This window comes from Eptesicus fuscus, chromosome 7 (assembly GCF_027574615.1).
Source record: "Eptesicus fuscus isolate TK198812 chromosome 7, DD_ASM_mEF_20220401, whole genome shotgun sequence".
NCBI classification, from domain to species: Eukaryota; Metazoa; Chordata; class Mammalia; order Chiroptera; family Vespertilionidae; genus Eptesicus; species Eptesicus fuscus.
In genome coordinates this window covers 73,404,717-73,420,334 of record NC_072479.1, presented here as the reverse complement: position 1 = coordinate 73,420,334, position 15,618 = coordinate 73,404,717, and the positions used below count along the sequence as shown (strand labels likewise).

The 15,618-nt window shown below is 40.3% G+C and overlaps 1 protein-coding gene across 1 annotated transcript in view; it reads right to left on the bottom strand.

The window, feature by feature from the left end:
• ITPR2 (inositol 1,4,5-trisphosphate receptor type 2) overlaps positions 1-15,618 on the bottom strand; it is a 428,506-nt gene that overhangs the window by 334,057 nt on the left and 78,831 nt on the right. Inside the window, exons 3-5 of the mRNA XM_054719205.1 lie at positions 5,183-5,298; positions 4,308-4,394; positions 1,597-1,755 (exon numbers count right to left, since the gene is read on the bottom strand). Coding sequence (XP_054575180.1) covers positions 1,597-1,755; positions 4,308-4,394; positions 5,183-5,298 — 362 coding nt within the window. The remainder of the gene's footprint in view (positions 1-1,596; positions 1,756-4,307; positions 4,395-5,182; positions 5,299-15,618) is intronic.

The window sequence follows — 15,618 nt, the reverse complement described above, 5'->3', positions numbered from 1 at the left end:
TCGTGTTTTGTCTGTTCTGACATTTAATTTTCATGGGCCTCCTAAAGACAGGGACACTACTCAGTGAGGGGCTGGAGAGGGGAACAAGGAAAGGAATAGGTTGTTCATAAACATAATCAGCCCCTGAATAATTGAGAGTTGATTGTAATTAACTACCTATTCAAATTAAAATATATGTATCATGCTCACAGCACACATCACTTGATGCCAAAAGAAAAAAAAAAGGGTAAGACTTGTTTCTTGAGGAATCAACACAAGACTTAAAGTGCATTACATCCCTGCATGCCATGCTGCACCCGAACCTTACCTAGGAGGACATCACCAGATAATTTTTAACAAATTAAACCATGAAGCTTGCATCCTGTGGAATAGACTTTGTACTTCAAAATTCACTGGAAAATAGATTCATTATAAAGGAAGACATTTCTAAGACAAGAAATATCCAACACAATCTATATATATAAAAGACTGAGCTACCAGTATGACTGGCCGGTAGCTGATGCACACTGACCACCAGGGGGAAGACGCTCAATGCAGGACCTGCCCCCTGGTGGTCAGTGCACTCCAACAGCCAACCTCCCGCAGCCCGCCAACCTCCCGTGGTCCCTCCCCCAGGCCAGCTGGCCAATCTCCTGCATCCCACCCCCAAGCCAGCTGCCCTGGGGGTGCAATGGCCACAGTTGGCCTCGATCACTGACCAGGCCAAGGGACACCACCCGTGCATGAGTTTGTGCACCAGGCCTCTAGTTAAAATATAATTGAGAAAACTATCAGAATAATTACATTTTTATATTGTTCTGAACTTATAATGTTCTTTTTTATCTCAATGATTTTTTTCTGGATCACCTGACCCAATATTTGTGGGGTATTCTATTTAGGAAATTTATTCAGTATTGACTATCAATCAGCATGTATTGAGCATCACCTATGTGCTAAGGACTATCACCTGCTACTTTATTACACATAAAAATATCTTACTGTGGGTCTTATTGAATCATTTCACGTATTTTCTCTACTCTGTAAATCAGCACAAAATTTAGCAACTGCCAAAATTTAGAGGAAACAATATGCACATATTCCACAACGTATGTTAAATGTCATCAACGAGCAAGTGCCAATCTATAGCTCTGCATACATTACATATCCATTAAGATGTATAGACTGTAAACAGTAGACCATAGAGCCAGTGAACAAAACACCATCATGGTTCACTGTGTTACTCTATTAATTCCAAGGAGCAGACACGATGTGCTAGGCAGAGTTCTGCTTCCTTACAGCCAGGCTCCCTCCTGATTAGGCAGAAAAGCAAACCCCACGTCTCTCTTCTAAAGCACAGCCAATATTAAGGTTACTTAAGTTCTCTGACACAAATTCTAGTTGGAAGATGATATTCTATTAATTTAAACTTTGTCCTTTTAAAGTTCCTGAGCACAATTTGTACGACAAATAAGTGCTTTTAACCTATTAAAGATAGGCATATAAAAATAATAGGTGAAGATTGAGAACTCTAATTCCTTGTTACTTTATGGGTTCTCTCATTAAGAATTATTGTCTTTATGAATGCACTGTTATTCTCTTAATTTTATATGTACTTACATTGTCACCCTCGCTTCTCAGCTTCCAGAAGGGATGAATGTAAAACCAAGACCCTTCATTTCCTGCAGCGTCCAAAGATACGCGCATGGCATTCTTCTCCAGCAGAGCAGGCAACCTCTTGTTAACAGTCAGGTACTTGTTGCTCTTTATATGCAGTAGCTGTAGGGAGAAGACATGGGTTACCACCTTATTCTGGGATCTCCTCTGTTAAATACATGTATACATTCATACACATATCATGTACCCACATAACAAGGTAAAGATTAAACAAAAACTCCAAACTCACCAGCTTCCCAACTTGACTTCTTTGGGTTCCTCCTCACCTCCACCCCCACTTCTGCTTCATAACGAAGTGGGCACATGAGGAAAACCAGGAAACACCTCTGACTGATTTTCATCTCATTATAAATAATAAAATAAAACCATGCTTTCCAAAGGGACCTGGAAGTTCCCCCAAACCACATTCCTGCACAGCCACAAAAACAAACCATACTAAAGAAAAACCACAAAACTAAAATAATGTACAGACCCACTTAGTATTAATAACCATCCCTGCCCACAGACATCCCCAATCCTTCCTCTGTCGGGAGGCAGATGGCGCGGTCTACACGGGCTGTACAACTTCTACGGATGCTGAGCCACCCCTTCTCAGATGAGCCCAGAAGTGCCATTTCTTGGATTTTTTTGCATTGCATGAAAAAATTTTTTCCAAAACATTATTTTACTGAGTAGGAAGACTAAAACAAACAACCTTCCTCTCTATTATTACAATCATTTCAAAAATGAATGGTCATTTAAATACAATATAAGAAGGAAAATATCTCAAAATAAAGAGCAATTCTTGCCGAAACCAGTTTGGCTCAGTGGATAGAGCGTCGGCCTGCGGACTGAAAGGTCCCAGGTTCGATTCCGGTCAAGGACATGTACCTTGGTTGGGGGCACATCCCCAGTAGGGGGTGTGCAGGAGGCAGCTGATCGATGTTTCTCTCTCATTGATGTTTCTAACTCTCTATCCCTCTCTCTTCCTCTCTGTAAAAAATCAATAAAATATATTTTTTTAAAAAAAGAGCAATTCTTTTTTTGTTTTGGTGAGATTTTTTTTTTTTTTTGGTCAATTTTAGAGAAGGAGGAGGGGAGAAGAAGGGAGGGTGGGAGGGTGGGAGGGAGGAAGGAAGATAGATCAGCTGCCTCCTGCATGCCCCCTATTGGAGATTGAGCCCACAACCCAGGCATGTGCTCTGACTGGGAATTGATTGGGTGACCTTTTGGTACATGGGATGACACCCCACCAACTGAGCCACACCGGCCAGGGCAAGGGCAATTCTTAAACTTAAAAAAGAAATCAGCTTTTTGAAAAACTCATTATAATATCCTTGGTTCTTATCCTATATAATAAAAGGCTAATATGCAAATTGCCCCCTAGGGAGTTAGACCAAGTGGGAGTTTGACTGCTCGCTATGATGTGTGCTGACCACCAGGTGGCAGTGTGGAATGAAGAAAGTCCCCAGCTGGCAGCCAGCAGCCACTATAGGGACCCTACCCGTGCACGAATTTCGTGCACAGGGCCTCTAGTTTTACCATAAATCAATGAAAACCCTCATGGGCAAACCCCACTTCTTTTGGACCCACCATGTTAAATCTGGGTTTTTTGTTTTGTTCCTTTTTTTTAATGTATTTTTTATTGTTTATAGTATTACAGATGTCCCCCAGTTTTCTTCCTTTGCCCCCCTCCACCCGGCTCCCACCCCACCCCACGCCTTCACAGCACTATTGTCTCCATCCACGGGCTATGCATATATGCATATATGCATATAAGTTCTTTGGTTAATTTCTTCCCCTCCCCTGACCCTTCCCTCTGAAATCTGTCAGTCTGTTCCATGCTTCCATGTCTCTGGATCTATTTTGTTGGTCAGTTTATTTTGTTCATTAAATTCCACATATAAGTGAGATCATGTGATATTTGTCTTTCTCTAACTGGCTTATTTTGCTTTGCCTAATACTCTCCAGGTCCAGCCATACTGTCGCAAAGGGTAAGAGATCCTTTGACAAACTGGTTTTTATAAACATGCCTCACCCTTGACTTCACTAATTTGTTCAACTATTATTTTCCCTTTGACCCAGTTGCCTTATTTATTTCTATTTTATTGCGTTATGTGGTATTTTTGAAAATGCCTTACATTCTTTTTTGGAACAAGGTGGGGCATATAGTAACAAATAACCAAATAAAAAGCTAATAAATCTAGTGAAACACAAGAAAGGAATGCAGCTGAGATAAATCAGTGTGCACGCTAATTGAAATAGAAGCTCTTCTAATAACAAGTCATGGACAATTTCCATCTAAAAGTACAATTTGAAACTTTCTCTACAAAGTGAAAAGATAAAGGTTCACGTTAGCCCCATTAATACTAAAGGGCTATTTTATTACATGACCTAATGCCTCTATTACATGTGTCCCCATCTTTTTCTTTTTGATGCAATAACTTGTGGATACATCTAGAGAAGCTCACTTATTTATGTGTATATACCAGACTTATTACTAAACACCTGGAATAGTGTGCTGAATGTCAACTGGAAATACCACATCATCTATAAATACCATCAAAGAACAAACTATTGCACCCCAAAATTTTAACGCTATTTGGTATTCCAACCAAATGCAAATTATCCATAAAATGTTCACCTCTTCTAAGGGAAAGTAAATCGACACTTACTTGGATAACATTACTGTATTTCACGATTTCTCCCAACAGCTTCTTATTTTCTGATTCATTTTGTTTTTGTTCCAATTCTGCAGCATGCTATAAAATGATTATCAAATGTTCAGTGTGAAAACATAGCAAACAGAATACAATAACTGCCAAAGAAATAAGGGTTTTTTTAGGAACAAAGAGCACACAGGATGCAACCATGAATAAAATAGGTTGGTTGCTCTACTCCTGGTGCTTAGGGTAGGGTGGCAATAATTAAATACATGATTATAATATAATGTGACGATTCTCTCAAGTTAATGCTGAAATGTGGCCAAAAATATCTTGGGAACTTTTTATGTTGGAAATTTCAGAAAAGCCCTAGGCTCTGTGGTCTTATAATTACTTTCAGCGGAACATGGCTAGAGAAACCAGGACAGTAGATGAATTTCAAAAGTCTCAAAATATAGTTTCAATGTTGAAAGCAACAGAAATTTTAATGACACAAATTAAGTCTTGTCAAATTTGTACTCCGCCAAATCAGAAACACCAGACTTTCTTTTTCTAATCTTTCAGAAAAAAAAATAATAAAGTACTGTGCCAACTAAAATATAACTGGATCTGCTATTCCTACAGAGATTCTGAATTGGTTTCCAGTTTGATGTGAATCTCTGAATTTGTCAGGCACACCCTAAAAAATAGCAGCAGGAATGTATTACCTACACACCAGGAAATCAGTAGTCACACCCTGTAACTTAAAAGTCCCTTCCAGTTTCAATGTGTTGCTACTCTTCTAAATCACTGTGGACCGAGTGAAATCAAGAGCCTAGGAAATAGATTTTTTGTTACTGCTGTACCTGGTCTAGCCTAAGCCAGACAAATAAAAGCCTGGCTCTTACCTGTAATTTCTTCAGCAAGGCTGCCTCTGTGTGGTTCCCCTGTTTGGCTTGCTTAGCTTTCCAATATTGTTTCTGGGCAGAATATCGATTCATAGGACACACCTTAAAGAGGCAGTCTGTGACAAAACAACAAACAAAATCATGTAACTGAGAGGATCAGCATTTCTTACATTTTCCCATTAGCCTAAGCACTGGAATCTTGGAATCCCTGAGAGTAAAGAACATTTAAAGGTCATGTAGCCCATCCTCCAGCCAACTCTTGAATTCTCTCTATAACAACCTGTTCAAATAACTTTTTAGACTGTGAAAATACCCACTTCTTCATTACTTTAAGTTTTTTAAAGGGTACTTTAGCTAGAGTCATTTATAAAGAAATCAAACCAAGGTAACCATAATATTAGAAGCACTATTAATAATAATGGGGTATGCGGTCTCACAAATGGAATAGAATGACATTAGTGACTTTCACTGCCTTATGTGACCTTGCACAATCAATCACTTATTCATTTTATGTATCTTTGACAGCAAAGGGATGCAAACAATAGAAACAATCACAACCACCACATTTCAATCACTCATTCCCCAAGTTTCCACATACCTGGGTGAATATGAAAATCTGAGACATAGTGTGTTATGGCAGGAGGGAGAGCAAAACAAAAACAAAACTAAACCAAGATTACAGTCCTGGCTCTCCCACTCAATGTCAGGACAGGATATCTAGTGAAATGACATCATTAGTGATATCTCAAAGTCAAAAGGCAAACACTGTTTTTCACTTTTTTAAAAAAAATCTTTTCAAATCTCACTTATTTGTTATTATAGTGGCATAAATAATAAAAAAATATGACTGTAAAATTTTAAAGGCATTTTTAAAATTCAGAAGAAATGGCTAAATTCTGTTGGTTGACACCCCCCTCCCCCCATAAACATACAGGCTACAGAAAACTAATTAGTACTTTATAGGTTAAAAATCATTGATGTCAGTGTATAAATATTGTATAAGCAGCAGAAAACAGGCACCCTTGAACTGCTAAAAGTAGGGTGAGAGACCATCACAAATACAATATGACACAAGAATCAGCACTTGGCACACGTGTGTGAAACAACTAGACCTAAGAACTGTTATCCTTGGCAACATAAAAGCCCTAGAAATTATTTCCTGTATACTATCCTCTACAAAGAAACTATACAAATTTTTAAGCACAAATATAGAGGTTGTTTACAGATATCTCCAAATGAGTTCTCCCGATTTAATGCAGGCTATTTTGACTATCCTATATGAGGCAAGTAACCAAACTCTGCATTGTTTTAGTGCCGCAAAAACCCAAAACCTTATTTAAGTAGAAATGAACTCTAATCTGCAGTCTACACTCCTGACCTCTTTCATGTATGAGAAGAAAAGAGAAAAACTGGGTTAGCCATGACTTCAAGTTCCTAATCAAGTTCGTTAGGGAATGCTCCTTTGACAGAGAAAATGTTTTTCCTAAGTTCTACCCCACGCCAGTAGCGCTCCTAATTAGTGGTATCTTTGGGTAGCTAGCTAAGAAAGTGTATGCGTCATGATCCCAATCGCTGAGGCTGAAATTGTTGTGAAGTAAAGCCACACATCCTGCCAAGCCAGGCATCCTGGCCAGGTGGTGTTGCTGGGTGCTAAGACTCAGCCCCTCTCCTCAGAAAGGTCACAGTAGTGGGTAAGACAGGCCTCTACCACGTGTTCCAGTTTCACCCTGGAACTCTGGGGAGGTGCTGTGGGGCATGAAGATGCATGCGGTCAACTTCACCAGGGAAGGCCAAGGAGTTTTTCCAAAGGAGAAGACACAAGCCAAGTTTCAAGGAACCAATACGAATTCAGCACATTGCCAAAGGGGTTCAAATGCTCTGAGGGGAGGGGCATTCCAAATAGAGCGAAGGTGGGAACAAAGGCACAGCAGGTGAATGCTGAGGGGCCCTCTAACCTTGCAGGGAGGCTAGGGCTCAGGCTGCAAAATGAAAACGCAGTGGTTTGCTGAAGTCACGGCCTGGAGAATGCCATGTGCCAGGCTAGAGAGTATGTGCTTTATCTCATGGGAAATCTCAAACACCATGTGAAAGGTGATGTGAGCAAATTGGCGAGAAGACCAGCACAAGGCCAGCGTGCTGAGAGACAGGAAGGATCTGAAATTGGGCTGTATGATAATAGCCGATTCAAAGGAAACATCAGAATCAACAGGCTTAATAATCTGTCAGGTGGGAGGGGTGTGAAGGAGAAGGAACATGAAGATGGCCAAATGAACAAGTTTCCACCCACTCTGTCTGAGATACAAAGCCTTCGATCTCAAAAGCCCTTTCTATTTGCAGCGCCTTAGTGTTATGGTCCTCGTCAGCAATCCCCCACAGGTAGCAGCACTTTTAATATTACAGTGAATAACCAATCTGCTTCACTACTATTGTAGGACTATTTTGGTTGACGGGAGGGAATGAAGGGCATACAAACTTCTGTAAATTTGCTTAGTTGATGGCATTGGTGGTGATGGGGTGTGTGTGTGTGTGTGTGTGTGTGTGTGTGTGTGTGTGTGTGTTTAGTTCTCTCTGCCTCTTTTAGAAAACAGGGGGAAAAATCAACTGGTCTTGGGCTAGTCAGATATTTTGTCTGATTCTCAATTTATTGCGTAATGCAAGTGTTAATAATACCTGTCATGCCTAATTCGAAGGGCTGCTGAGATATGCCCAAAAGATAATCTGTGTGCAAGTACTGACGCTGTGAATTTTAAAGCCCTCTTATAAATGTGAGGTATTACTAGTAATATTGCTTCTTTAGTTCAGCAATAGCTTCACTAAGATTAAGAGATGACTAAACCCTAACAGAGCTCTCAGCACAGAGCAACAGAAAGTAGGGTTGAATACAAACCCAAAGTGCCTGATTCGTAACCAGGTATAAGCCCTTTGGGTTCACAGTGTGTTTGTATAAAATTCCCAAATATCCTGAAACAGCATGGCAGTGAGCAGCAGATGCAATCTCCATTACCTTGAAATATCTTATAAAATATGCAGACACAGTCACTAACACCAGCAGCGGTGGAGCCCCGACAAGCCTCCCACGTTTCCCGGCCAGCAGGAATCCAACTGTCTCGGAGCTATGGGCTTTTGTCTACCCTGGTCACCCTGCTTCTAAAACTAGCTCTCTATCTCTCTAACGTTAGAGGTATATACACTGATAACAAATGGGTTTTAGGGAGGAGTCCCATCAGAAAGCAGTCCAGTGTCATTTGTTAATTAGGTAACAACAGTCTCTTCATCATTTCAAGACACAATGAATAGATCAACCAAAGGACTTATATGCATGCATATCAGCCTAATCAATGGACACAGACAACAGAGGGGTAATGGCATGCATTGGGGGAATGGGGGGGAATGGGGGAATAAGGACACATATGTAATACCTTAACCAGTGGTCAGCAAACTCATTAGTCAACAGAGCCAAATATCAACAGTACAACGATTGAAACTTCTTTTGAAATAGACTCGCCCAGGCCGTGGTATTTTGTGGAAGAGCCACACTCAAGGGGCCAAAGAGCCGCATGTGGCTCGAGAGCCGAAGTTTGCCGACCACAGCCCTAATCAATAAAGAAATTTTTTAAAAAAATAAAAGACTCAACGAATAATCAAAAAGGAAAAGTTGGCCTCATAGGACAAACACCAAAAGACAAAAGGAAGTAATTTGAGTTAACTTTTTTTAAGCTTAACCTCAAGACCTGGAACCAAGAATTTTGCAGAATTTCAGAAGCTGAAAAATGTTAGAAATCTGACATAACGTGCTACATTCAATCAGGCAATATTCTAAGAACAATGCCTTAGAATTAGAACTTTTTTTTTTTTTTACAAATGTGGAAGGAAATTCAGCCCACAGAAGTGTTCACTTTAAAGTGAAAGACACAAGGGCCTCTTCAGCCTGCTGACAAAGGCTCGGGGAGGGAGTGAATCTGCAAGTCATCTGAATGGTGTGGAACACAAGATCCATGGCATGTGACCCTGTAACTCAAAGAACCCACCTTCCCATATGATTCCGGGTAAATCTGGCAGGAAACCAGTCTAAACCTCCACTTACAATACCTACCTAACTAGCTTTGAAATGCTTTTGCTTTGTGCCTATAAAAATGCTTTCTAAAGTATTTGTCCCCAGGCATTTTCTGCACCCAGAGCTGTCTCCAGAACTCCATCTGGGGCTATTATACGTCAAGTTCAAGTTACGCAGTGGCCAGCAACTTCCTTTGGTAATTGGTGGAAGGAGCACTTTCTGTTTCATTTCTCCTCCCTCCTAAGATTTAAATGAGGCAAGACATAGTACACCATCAGCAAATGCCTGTCACAAAGCGGGCATTCAACAAATGGCTCTTTCTTGGTAGCCTGTAAAATGACCTCATTTGATTACAGAGAATGTGGCTGCCAAGGGACTTATCATCTCCAGGTGGAGAAAGGTGGGGAGGGAGGCAGCTGGAGCTTTTCTCTCTGTGATATAAACAGGATGCAGCAGAGTTCAATGAGACAATGGGACCTTCCCGAAGATAAAAACAGAAAGGGGGTAAGAAAACTCTCCCTAGGGTGAGGGACAGGCAGACAAGGGTAATTAGAATTCACAGTTGGTCAGGGGAGAGGTATGCATCCAACCAGCCTAAAATATAACTGTAGCTCTGTTTATTCCATTTTTTTCTAAAAAACACATCCTGACTCAGTGTTTGCACAAAGCTCTTTATGCTTAGAAGTTAAAAAGGAATGTGTTCTCCTTAAGCAGAGGAATTTCATACTGAACTTTTACCCTCTTTGATCACAGCCTCCGGCAGGCGTGGAGAGGGTATCAAACAGGGACAGTGTTCTCTAGGACGTTATAAAAGCCAAAGAGAATTTACATTGCAGGTGTTCGGAAACATTAGCATTTACCGCAGCACATGGGTGGGCAGCCGTGAAGACTGCAGAACAACTTCCTCCAGGCAAAAGTCCACTATTTTACCACTGAGCGAGGGAGGAAAATGGCCCTGTGTAGTTACAGACTGCCAACATGCTAGAACTCAAAGGGGCTTCCGCTGTGAAGGGGTCAATAGGAATGTTATAGAATCTCAGTCTCAAACATCAATTACCTGATTCATACATTAATGGTAAATACTCCAAAACAAAAAACACTTTACTTTTTTTCTTGCTCCATTTGGAGAGAATAAATTCAAATAATATTCAAATGCATTGATGCTAATTTTCATTCTTGTCTAAGTTTAATTTTAGGATTAAGCAAACCATTCCACTACACATAAGTGGAATTTCTTTCCCCCAAAAAATCATAACATATAATTTTTAATTGATTTTCCCATTCTCAAAATGTCATTATTAATACAGATAATCAAAAAGTGTAATAAGCAGACTGATTCAGAAATCAAAATGCAAGTCTGTAAATCCCATTACACAAACATCAAGTCCAAAAGAAAAGAAATGGAAATGAATTTATACATATACAAATGTATGTATATCTATATGTAACATATACATATAGAAACAATACATATATAATAATTTATTTTATATATTTATTGGTATTTTATTTACAAGTATATGTTTATATATACATATAAAACCTCATTTAATTATTCTTTGAGGTGAGTATTAGTTTTAATATGAGGAAAGAGAAACTTGGAACATTTTACCTAATCTCAAAGCTAGTCTTTAGGTGTAATCCAAATCAATCTGTCTCCAAAACCCATCTTCATAATTTAATAAAAGATACTCAATATTTCTCAAATTAATACTTAATAGATACATCTATGTACAGTCACTGAAATTAAACCACACAACCTGACAGTGTAGCTGTGTCTGGTTTTATACTCCAAGACCTGCTGAATTTCTCCTACAAGGACCCAAAAATGTATTAAAAAGAGACTATCCAATATAACTATGGCCTAATAGAAGGAGCAAGTAAGAAACACCTGAACAGGGAATTTTACTGCCTCAAGTCCTCCACTTGGAAAGTAATAAATTTTAAATAGCTGGACAATTAAACTGTTAATACAGGTAAATTAACTTTATGGAGATAGGTTTGCCTTTTTAAACCTATTTTAGCATGGCAATAAAGACTCCCGGCTTAAAAAAATGTTTAAGTCTAACACGGGCTATTTTATGCCATTATAGTTATGTAATAGAGATATTTAGATTGAAGAATTACTTGCTGTTCATTGGCTAGTGACTGAATTAATTACTATCCTCATATGGGAGACCTAGAACAAATTCAGTTTCTTGTGCTAGGTCCTCTGTGAGCAGAGATTTATCCACAAGAACAAGAGAGACCATGGAGTCCTAAACGTCATTATTGTAGATTTATGCCCAAGGGAAACTGGCTCTCTATTGATGATTACCACCAGAAAGCATCTACCTCTACAGATAACTTAGGAGTCAATTAATAATAACTTTAGGGAAGTGTTTTACAAACTGTAACTGTGCACACCAGGTTTGCAATCAATTTATTTGGTCCCAGTCAGCCTCTTTTGCATGGAGTGGAATGGAAAGGAGTGGAGTAGAGTGGAGTGGAGTGAGGTGGGGTAGGGTGGAGCAGAAGGGAGGGGAGGGGAGGGGAGGGAAAGGGGAGGAGGGGAGGGGGGGGGGGGGGAGGGGAGAGGAGAGGGGAGGGGAGGGGAATGGAATAAGAAGAGAAACAGAGAACACTGCAAGTAATATTTTAAGAAACTTGTTTCAGGGGGACTGGGGGGTATGCGTGTGTGTGTGTGTGTGTGTGTGTGTGTGTGTGTGTGTGTATACATGCTAGATTACAATGTAAAATGTATTTTTTACTAAGTGTTGTAATAAAGTGAAAGTCACAATTTTCAAGGACTACACATGTACACAAGTTAGGGTTAAAGGCAATGGAAATTTTTAAAAAGAGAGAGAAATCCTGTGGGCAAAGAGAGAGGAAGCAGACGGCCAAATGAAAAATTTTTTTGGCTCTATGACTTCTGAAAAATACAAAAACTATCCTTTTAGTAATTGAGCAATAAAACTGTTATATAGGCAATTACAATGGAAGAGGAAGATGCCCTTTTAAAAATATCTTTTTTCCATACTCTGGTTGACCTCTACCTGTACTGTAGCATCCATCTCTCTGATGCTACCTTTCATGAGCTAACACGTTTGCAGGGAACTCTACATGCAGCACCTATTATCTGCTGCAGGAAAGATGACCAGAATCTGTAGAAAGAAACTCCTGCCAAGTTGCCCAGGAAACAATCGTTGGATGCCTCTTCTTTCTTCTCTGAAAGGCCTTACTGTCTGTTTTGTCTCCTAGTAAAATGCAAACACCTGAGAAGGGAACACACTAAGGTCTTGGCTCTCAGTTTAGCAGTGGAGAGAGATACAGCTCCCTGGGGGGAGGCGGACTGGTGCCGAAGATCAGGGGAAGGAACCCTTCCGGGTACCAACATCTGGCCAAATATGTGGGAAAGCGGTCAAATTTTCAGATGCCACTGACTGAGGAGAAATAGCTCATTTGACATATAAAAACCTACAGTTTCAAAAATCTCTATGGTACAAACATCAGCACCATGAAACTTTAAACAAGTTTAAATATAAAGTTCTGAATTTCTGTTCAGAAAAAACTCAACTGCTTAACCAAGACTATTAACAGCTAATATTGGGGGGGCGGGGGGAGCGGGGAGCACAGACCTTAGGCTTGCGTTCAACTTCACATGATTAAAGTGACCATACATCCCTGTGTGCCCAGGACAATTCTGGTTTATGCCTGTTACCTGAGCCTAGTTATTGTGTCTGCTTTCAGTCTCAAAAGTGTCCTGATTTGAACGATGAAGTGTATAATCACCCCAAATATAACAAATGAACACTGTGATTGGGGGGGGGGGGGGGGGCTGAAAAGCTGACGCAGCCATTTTGGCCTGATTAATATAAGAATGGAGTTTCACGCCGAAACCGGTTTGGCTCAGTGGATAGAGCATCAGCCTGCGGACTGAAAGGTCCCAGGTTCGATTCCGGTCAAGGGCATGTACCTTGGTTGCGGGCACATCCCCAGTGAGGGGTGTGCAGGAGGCAGCTGATTGATGTTTCTCTCTCATCGATATTTCTAACTCTCTACCCCTCTCTCTTCCTCTCTGTAAAAAAATCAATAAAATATATTTAAAAAAAAAAAAGAATGGAGTTTCAACCAGAGGAAGTAAGACTGCTGGGCTCAATTGTGCACGTCCAGAATATTAGGCTCAATTCTAGGTGGCACGCTTAAAGTAGCACCTAATAAAGCAGCCCACATCTGAAGTTAGGCAAATGGGAAAGCAGGCAAACTATAGACATCAACCACAGTGGGAACTGAGAAAAGAGTAGGCGTAATCTCACTTTGTATAGCTAAATGCCTACATGTAAAAGCGGGAAGAAGTTTCTTTCCATGTCGATCCAAAATCAAAGCAAAATTTTTTTTCAATGTAAGGAAAATCTAGCCAGCAATTGGAAAAGTCCAAAAAAAATACAAATTAATCAGAGGCAAGTAAACTTTTACTGTAGCGCACAGGCAGAGCCGATGAGAAATGCTGCAGAAGGCACCCTGCATTGGGAAGGAGGTCCCTTCCAAATTCCACCTTCTGTTTTATAATGGGAATCGTGGGGGTGAATGGCATGGAGGGGGAGAGAGTCCGTGTCCTTTATTCAATGATAAAAAGGTCAGGCCTCTCACCTGCCTCAGCTGTATTTATCACACGTGACTTGGCTTGGTGTCTCACTATTAAAGAGACCAGGAAATTCCACCCCTGGACCCTGTAAAAATCTCCTACTATTAAATATCTGCCAGTACTAGGTTAAAATGCTCAGCTAAAGCATCCCATAAATATGCATTATGATTACTTCCAACTCTACACTCCAGATGAACAAATACAATTGTGTTTCTATCTCAGAGCTTTAGAAGCATGATGATTGTTATTGTGATACTAGAGGCCTGGTGCACGACATTTGTGCACTGGGGGGGGGGGGGGGGTTTCCTCAGCCCAGCCTGTGCCCTCTCACAGTCCCGGACCCCTTGAAGGATGTCCAACTGCCGGCCTAGGGGGGAGCGGGCCTAAATCAGCAGTCAGACATCCTCCGAGGGGTCCTTAGCACTGCCACAGAGGCGGGAGAGGCTCCTGCCACCGCTGCTGTGCTCGCCATGAGTGGCGCTCCCCCTGTGGGAGCACACTGACCACCAGTTGCAGCTCCTGCATTGAGCATCTGCCCCCTGGTGATCAGTGCATGTCATAGCGACCGGTCATTCCGCTGTTCAATCGATTTGCATATTAGGGTTTTATTATATAGAATTTTCTCTCTTAAGTATTTTATTTGGTAAAATATTCCTAGATTAAAATATGAGTAGAATATCAAAGGTAAAAGAAATGATAAACAAGAAACATCTCCCTCCCACTCCCCCCCACACGCACACACATAAACAAACAAATATATGCACACACACACTAACAACAGCTAACATCCAATGGTCAGACATCCTGATAAGAGCTTCACATGAATTCTTTAGTTTTCAGAGAAAAATATGAGACAGATACTATTATTATTCCCATTTTACAGATGGTGAAGCTGGAGCTTGAAGGTTAGGTCAGAGTTAGCAAGTGGCAGAGTTGGGCTTCAAACCCAACCAACTTCAAAGTCTGTGCTTTGATGCTGTAAAGATGGAGATGGAAGGGCACACACAATCAGCTACTTTCTAGTTTGAAAAGCAGAGCAGTAAAATATTGGAAAGCTGAGAAGTGGAAGGAAAGGTGGGATTGGAAATGAAAGCAGGCTGGATATGAAAAGTAGGGACCTGAGAGATAAGATAGCAGAGTAACTAATGCAGGAGGCAGGACGTGGGAAGTATAAGAAACAATTGTGGCATTTTCTTCTCCCTGCATTTTTTTTTTTTTTTGTCTTCTTTCTAACCTATTCTTCTCATTTCCTCCATAAATTTGCTTGACGTTCTCTTCCACAATTTCTTAGGTTCTCCCTCATTCTATGTCATTCTGTTTTATCTCCTCTGTTTTCCTAATCATTTTCTTCTTTTTACCTTCTCTTATTTCACCCTTTCTTCAATATTTCCTTTATCTCTTCTCTGAACATTTTTTCCTTTCACTCACTTACATGATTAAAAAATTGTGCTTAAAGCATATTACTATTTTCTTCGGATAAGATTATATCTTTTGTATTTCAAATAAAAATATAGATGAATAAGGCACTTCCTTATCAAACTCTACTTAAAATTAAGTAGCAAAAGCAAAGCATCTATCTAACAGTAGGCATGCAGCCAGAATGTAACAAGTATTCTTACAAGTCAACTAAATAACACATACAACCCAGTAAGGTATGAACAGACACATCACAAAGAAGACCTATAGAAGGCCAACAAGCACATGAAATGATGCTCAACATTATTGGTCATTAGGGAAATGCAAATTAAGACTGCTAGC